Here is an 8,310-nt window from a genome sequence, read left to right on the forward strand (position 1 = left end):
AGTTATCCATTTATTCAAATTTTTTAGTAAAATCTTGCAGGATATTTTCAACTTGAATAATTTTAGTAAATAACAAACTTTTAAAAAAAGAATCAAAAATCTACAAAAGCTACAGAAAATCTTTTTTTAAATGGTTACTTACCTTTCCAATGTTCTGATATAATTTTTTTTATTAACATGCAATGCTTTTTCTGCTGTTCTCAAGTCCATTGTATTATTTTCCTGTACTCCACTTGGTAGTTTTTCAGAAATGTTTTCAATGCAATTGGTGTTATCATGCAAACCATTAGGTAGTTCCCAAAACGAAGCTGCTGCACATGTATCAAATGCAGTGGTACTTCAGGGATTACGTTTTCCACTACCAACCTTCTTCCTCAGTGTTAAATTTCTAGAATGTAATCTTTTACTAATATGGCTTTTCTTTAAGAGGTTCTTACAGACATCTTTCCTCTTTATAGTTTTCTGCCTTTTCAGCTTTTGCTTCTCAGTGCACATACAATTCATACTTTCCCTTTTGTAATAACTTTGATCTAACAACTGGCAAACAGGCTTACTCTTTGATTTATATTGGATTTTAGTAGATCCAGTAGCAGTAACTGCATTGAGATGATCTGAATCTTTAGAATAAATTGCAAGACCAGAGTCAACTAACATATCTGCCCGAGTATTTTTCTCATGAATAATATCTACCTTCTGTTTTGTTTCAAAACTGTATTCCCTAAACTGTAAAACTAAGCCTGGTTTACTCAGGAAATCTTGAAAAAAAGTTTTGGCTTCTTCATTCCAATGTTTCCCTTTAGCAGGTAAGATACCATATAAGATGCAAGGATAACTTAGCCTCAACAAATTCAGAAGTTCCTCAGGAACAACTTTAAGACTTTTTATATCTGAATAAAGTATGTAAACAGAAAATCCATAGTCAATCAATACAAGAAATAAAGACTGATCAGAGACTTAAGAAATTTCTACCCTATTCCACTGATCTTCCAATTCATATTTGAACAAACAACTAGAACCTGGAATTACGTGCTCTTGAGGCACTAAGTCTTCTGGTAGATCAGAAAGTAACATAAAGAGAGATTTCATTGTGTCAAAGAAATCTTCTAACTGAACACAGAAGTCTGATGGATCAGAAACAGCAGTGGCAATACCAGAATATTGCCCACCATTTGGAGTTCTGCCCAAGTAAATGATCTTATTGTACATGTGATACAGGAGTCTTAGATTCAATGTTGAAAATAACTTCTGAAGATCTAAATTTTTCTTCAACATGAACTGTATTTAAATTTAAATATTCCAAAAGTAACAGGCCATCTATCAAAATTTCTACTTCCCAGGCAGAGTCTAAATATTTCAGAAAAAGGATGTTTATTTCCAAATGAGCAACTGAGCACACAATGGACTCAAATGGCATGTTCCTAAAATTTTCAAACCAAATCCATTTACAAGGCACAGCTTGTCTTGGAATATTTCTGATTTCATTAGTAAGCACCTTGGTATTACATAAGGGCACTATTTCATACCTACCATGATCTACTAAAAAAACAAGCACTTTCTCATCAACACACTTTTTTTCTACTTTTGATCGATACCACTTCAAAGTTTTAGACTTTACCAAGCATTCTAAGCCTTTTTCAGTATTTTCCATTGATAAAAAAGAGGGTTTTTTACTTTAGTAATTAATACTGTTAAATCTGATAAAATCTTTTTATTTTTAGATAACTTCACGTAAAATATCCCACATTTTGCAACATAAAGTATTTCAGCCTTTTCAAGTTGTCCAGGTTTTAACTCTTCAAAAGGAATATTAACCAGCTGTTGGTAGGATGGTTGAAGGATCATAGAACCTTCATACTCATTTGATAGCCCTTCCTTCATTTCTTTACCAATAGGGCTCACCTTTTGAGAGACAACCTTAGGCATCTGCAATACTGTTTTCTGTAGTTTTGAACGTGCTGTCCATTTCAGTAGTTCATTAATGACACATTTTTCATCACAAATTATATTTCCCATTTCTGTTCATGCTTTTTCAAAAACTCACAAGAAACTGTTTTATTACTTACTCTTGAAGCAAAATAATCCACAGTTTTGCTGTACCATATTTCATCAGGCTCGTTCCACTTTACTCCACTAAAGAATGAACTCCTAAGCTGAGGAATAGTTAAGAATTCCTTCTTAATTTCATAAACTTTTGATGTGTTTACTACTACAATGTTACCATAGTCAATAAATTCCACTTCAAAAGAATTTCCTGGTAAAATTTTCTTAAAATTTTCTCTGTAAATGGCATTGTCACCAGAGTATTCTGCAACTACAAGATCTCCCACCACAGGTTTGACTGATTTTCTCTCTTTCACTATATTGGCTCTTCTTGCATTTAGAGCATCCGCTAGGCTCACGATTACATTTTCAGTCTCGGCAAGCTGAATATGGAAACTTGCTGGATTACTTATACTAGAAACATATTCTTTAACTTTGGCATTCAAGTAAATTTTGGGTTGAGGAAGGTCTTTAATCTGTGGTCTAGCATGATTATATGTGTTTTGTGAGGCTGCCTGATTTAATTCTCTGATAAAAGACTGTGATACAACCCTTACTGATTTCTGGTCCACAGCACTTTCATCAAGAATACGTGCATACCCAGGAGCAATTTTTACACCTTTATTTTTAAGTCCATCATTCAGAGACTTCTTCACCTTGTTTTTTGACACAAGTTCAACTTTATAACAAACTGATTGTTTCAAAAGCCTGCCATATATACTTTTGGGATTCATTAACTGATCTATTTTGCTTTCAGAATGTGTTATTAGACTAGTTTTACTTATTGTACTATGGTGATAATTGTTTTCTATTTTGCCTTTCAAGGAAACAGCAAGTTTCTTATTTGTTCTAGGACGCTTTTCCACACATTGTGCTTGGTCACAATGTTTTTCTCCATAAGCATGAATCAACATTTTAATTTTCTGATTTATATGTTGATATCCATCATATAAGTCTACACCAAGCTGGCCATCTGGCTCCTTGGACAATATTATTGCCTTTAATGGTTTTCCCAAAAAATTATCTTCAAACCAGCTATTGATTTCTGCTGGAATATCTACATCTCTAAGATCTGACAAAAAACATTTAATAGCTTGCATAGGTGTCAACAGCAACTCTGGAAACTCATCTGAAACATCCCTCAACATACTTTCTTCTACTAATTGCTTATTTCCAAAGTCCACAAAATATACCAGGAAGTCAGATAATGAACCTGTAGGCATCACTAAAGCGCTATAAGGGAGACTATCCTCTACATACTTAGGTATGCACAACCTCATTTTACTAAAATCAGATTTGCGGCACTGACTGAGGTTACTAATCTCTGTGATTTTTGTTTCTATCATCTCTAGGTCTTTATTATTTCTACTAAGTTGGCAATAAAACTTTTTGGGACTATATGTGTGAGATACATATACTTCTTCCTCACTTCCAATTTTTATATTGAAGGAAGAATAACTGTAAAGACTAACTGAAGATGGAAATGGCTTTGATACTGTACTATACTGTGCAGAGCCATGATTATTAAGAAATTCTCTTGCACTAGCAAATGGAGATTGTAAATCCACCAAATTACATAAACAGTTTGGATATATAAGAACTAAGGCATAGATGACACAAGTCAATAACCCTCTAAGTGAAGAAATAAAATTCCCAAGGTCTCTGCATGCTTCTCTGGTCCAATTGAATACCTTACAACTAATGGGTTCAACTAAATGGTTAAGACTACATCTGAAGGCCTGACCTTCTATGAAAAGGAAACATGGTTTAATAGCAGAAAGATCTTTAATTAAAACTCTTTCCTGGTAACCATAATCAAGTACCACATCAAATTCTTTTTTTGATACTTGAGTCAAAATAGCAGCTCTATACCACTTCCCATCTTTAGAATACTTAGCAACACAAGCAATCTGCCCAATCTGATAAAGATCTGAATGAACACTGTAATAATCCTGAAGTTGTTCCATCAGTAATTTTAAGTCTTCTAACTTACATTGCAGCTGGCATGAGAAGTCACCTGGGCGATAATAATAAGAACACTTAACTTCAAGGACTGTTCCTGGTTTAAACACATATTCTTTATAAGGCCATGGTGACTCAGGTCTCACAGACAAGGTGAAAGGGTTTTTTAAATCTAGGAAGTTAACAGCTGGGGACTTTAACAAAGAAAAGTTACTTCCTTTTAGCTTATCTGAATGGTACTTTTTAGGTTTAGGTCCTTCAAGAAGGGCAGATATGACTTTCTTAATATTTACTTTGTTTTTAGATTTTAAATTTAACACTGAATATTCACTTACAGATTTTGGACAACATTCTGGTTCTACTTCCCAGTATTCTGCATATCCAGCTTGTAACATGAGAGACAACATCAATATTTTCTGAGGCTTCAATATCCTGAATATTTACAGTATACTTCTCATTTTTTTTTGCTATAACTTGAAGCAAAATTGCTTTGTTCAAGACAATTTTTTAAAAATAATCAACTGCTGCCTTCACCCATAAATCTTCAATGGGAAATATATATGCAAGTGAACAGCACATGGCTAAGGCAGGCAACTCACAAAACTCTGGAAGCAAAATTTTTACATCAAAAAATGGTATGGAATCAGTATTTCCGTAATCCAAGAAATAAACATTAATTTTATAACATTAATTTCAGTAATGACAGCTCTATAAAAACGTCTGTCCTTGCTGTATCTAGCACCACAAAATAATCCAGGTCCTGGATTTCTTAGAATCAGTTCATCATTTTCACACAAATCATAAAATTTGTTTATATTTTTCATTATATCTTGCAATTCATTCTGATGTTCATTAGTAAATACCCAGAAATTTGATGGGTTTAATACATGCTACAAAAGCTATGTAGACAGCTTCTATCTCCATTTCTACAGTTTTAGTAGGAAAATCTACCTTCAAAGTGTCTTTTTTATTTAGAGAATCTATCGACCATTCAGTATTTGCAATAAAACTCTCAACTGCAAAGCCGTTTACATCTGAGGCACTAGTCTCCCTCAACATATTTGAGATTTTTCAGTCAGACACTGGACAAAGTACTTGTGTGGCTACAGTCTTTAGCAGACACTTAGAAGTAATTGTAGACTCTTGAGTTTGTAATGTTACATAATACAAATGCTCTTCCTTACTGAACCAATCAAGGTGTGCATATACTATTTGTCCTAACAAGGCTTGTTTAAATACACTTAGTTGAAATTTTCTTGCATCTCTGGACTGTGTAAATATGTCAGAGAACATGGAAATGAAAATAATGGTACTAAAATAAAATCCTGTTTAAGTTTCTTTATGTGAATTGAGGGTATAGCCTCACTACTGCCATAATCCATAAACCACATTTTTACTTGATTATTGGGCAAAAGCTGCTGAAGAATTCCTCTATGCCACTGTCCATTTCTCCTTTGGGCAACACAAAGTACTCCAAAATTATCACATGTGGGACTACCTTCTTGACTGATAATATCATAATGCAAAGTCAAACACACTGTCAAGTTTTCTAACTCTGGAATCCATTTAATTAGTTGGCAATAAAATTTACTTGGGCTCACGGCAGATGATACTTTTACACTTTCAATACTGCCTACTGACAAAGATGGTTGCAAATTATCCAGAACATGCTGAATATCAAGTAAGTATAAGTATTATTACTTAACGATAATTCAGGTCTTTTATGTTGTAATGAATCTGGCACTTGTTTGGGGAATTATTTTACCATTTCCACAATAAGACAAAATGAATCTCCATCAGTAAGTCTCCCTAATTGTAATTCAAGAACCTGGGATATAATTTTTGGCACTTCAAGAAGAATCATCTGAAGAGGCAAAATAGCTTGTACACAACCTTTCACTTGGAGTCCTACCAGTGACTTGAAGTAATTCAAAGCCTTAGGAGACCATTTTTCCCCAGTTGGTAGTATGTCGGCAAAAATGCCAAACATTACCCGTGGTGGTAGATCAAATAAGTTGCCCCAGGCTGAAGCACCCTGCAAACTGTCAACTCTCAGTTCTTCTCCGCAATCTATGAGGAGCACAGTATACAGATCATTTTTCTTTTCCACAACTCTTCCTCTCTGCCAGTCTCCTGATATTCTTTCTTCTCCCAAACAAAATTCATCAATGTCCACATTATTGTTTACTTTTGGAATATGCTGTATTTCCCTCTGCAATATGTGGTAGTCAAACTCACATTCACTATTATTGCTGCCTTGCAATTTCACCAGAACGTCCTTGGGAAAACATTCTATATGTGATATTGTCAGATCACATCTAAAAATGTTGGTAACAGAGATGTAGAATCCATTTTCTAAAAAGCAAATAATAAGTACCTATTAGCTTCTGGACAGGCAGCTGTCAAAATTAAATGAAATGAGCCTTATATGTATATAAACACAAATTTTAAAAATAATTCTATGCCTGCATTTACCAAACTGAACATGTTGGTAGAAGTTATCTACACTGGACAAGATGAAGAGAAACAAAATGCATTTAACTGTTCACTGCCTTCCACACTTTCAAAAAATTCCATTGAAACAACCAAAAGAGCATAAAAAATAGGGAGAATATATATAATCACTGGAAAACAGAAAAAAGCAGTATTTTTCAGAGACTAACAAATTTCTACTAGATATTGGACTGATAAGGTATAATCAAAGGAAGCCAAATAAAAAGTACTGGAAAACTCCTCCCCCTCCTGTAAGAAAACTACTTTCCCTCATTCAGACCTCTTCCAACAACCCATAATTCAAGGGGGTGAGTGCTAGAAGCAAGGATGGATGGTGAACCAACAGGGGACACACTGTTCACACTCCCCACTGTGTCAATTAGCAATATTTGGGACCCTATCAGCATCATTATACAACTCCAGGATTCTTCTCTGAGAGCAACTGGCTGAGTCCTGGACACCAGTAAGGAAAAGACAGGCATGGAAAGACCCTGAGGCAGGGTAAGTACATCCAGGCCTTGTCACTGACACGGGTACCCACAAAAAGTGTGGAGGGAGGGGGAGAGGAAAAGAAATCTTTAGCACAGAGGCAAAGCTCTCTACTATAACTATGGCTCCAGCTAATTTTCTCTAGATTGCTGGGATTCTAAAAACTGTAATGCAAATATTCAAGAAGTATAAAATAGCCCCCAAATTCAGGTAAGAACCAACATCTATAGTGATGGGACACAGCCCAACTCCCTCTTGACTCTGAGTTAATAGTTGACAATTTCTTTCTATGAGGATGAGAGAGAGAAAGTACTAGAGCTAAACAAATGAGAGAACCACTTAAAAGAAACCAAGGAAATGCTCCCCTCAGGAATAAATGTATTGAAGGAAACAGCAAAAAAAAAATTGCTTTTCTAAAGTCTGATTCCTGTTTTTAAAAAGCCCAAAAGAGAATGCATTTTTATATGACTAAGTAGTCATTAAGATGCAACAACTGAAATTAGGAAAAACTAAACACACGTAAGATTCAAAACTGCAAAGGGGAAAGCCAACACAAAATAAAAATAAATACAAGAATATTTTGAAAGAATACCCAAAAACTCAGAAGAAAAGGATAAAAAGATGCAAGAGAAGCATGAAGGACAGGAATATAAAACCTTATCAAAGTATAAATGTTCTTAATCTCAGAGATAAATAACAGAACAGAAGCCGTTTCTAAGACTTAAGACCCAAGTCCACAAAGTGAAACAGGCCACTGGAAAGCTAGAGAAAGAGGTACGATTTAGGGTTTTCTGGGTACTAAGTATCGTTTTTATTTCCTCCTAGATAATTAATTTGGTGTGATAATCAGCATGGTTTGATCTATACAGATTCCAGACAATACTCACTTGACCCTGGAGTCCTTAAGAATGAAAATCAATGAGCGATACACTAAAGACTCGTATCAGAATAAGCCGCCATTATTTAAAGTCACAGGTCTCTACTCAACTCCCAGACTTTAGTCAGTTTATAGACCTATAATACCTTACATGAAGGGAAGACCAAGTACTATTAAGAAAGGATCCTGTGCTTGAATATACTTGAATATACCAAGAACATTCTTCCTGGCATTTACCCAAAGGGTCTTGTGACTATTCACCTGAGTAAATAGGAAAAAGAAAAAAATATATAAGTCTTTCAGGAACAATACACTCTTTAGGTATAAAAAGCAAATGTAGCCAGAAGAACTCCTTTATTAAATGAATAGGGTATTTACCAAATAAGCCAAAGCAAGCCCAAAGGAATACGTGTGGTCAGGTTACTCAAACTACCAGAAGCCTGCTCCTC

General features: G+C 34.7%; 1 protein-coding gene across 1 annotated transcript; it reads right to left on the bottom strand.

The window, feature by feature from the left end:
- Positions 1-284: 284 nt before the first annotated feature.
- TDRD15 (tudor domain containing 15) lies at positions 285-7,597 on the bottom strand. The gene is given in 15 exon segments (XM_081254609.1): positions 285-954; positions 958-1,172; positions 1,175-1,207; positions 1,210-1,657; positions 1,660-2,003; positions 2,006-4,404; positions 4,406-4,509; positions 4,513-4,688; positions 4,691-4,890; positions 4,892-5,073; positions 5,077-5,267; positions 5,270-5,684; positions 5,687-5,758; positions 5,762-6,318; positions 6,321-7,597. Coding segments are annotated over 15 exon segments (5,985 nt in total). The 5' UTR covers positions 6,355-7,597; the 3' UTR covers positions 285-339.
- Between the last annotated feature and the right edge of the window lie 713 nt (positions 7,598-8,310).

This window comes from Mesoplodon bidens, assembly GCF_964165515.1.
Source record: "Mesoplodon bidens genome assembly, chromosome: 14".
Taxonomy (NCBI): Eukaryota; Metazoa; Chordata; class Mammalia; order Artiodactyla; family Ziphiidae; genus Mesoplodon; species Mesoplodon bidens.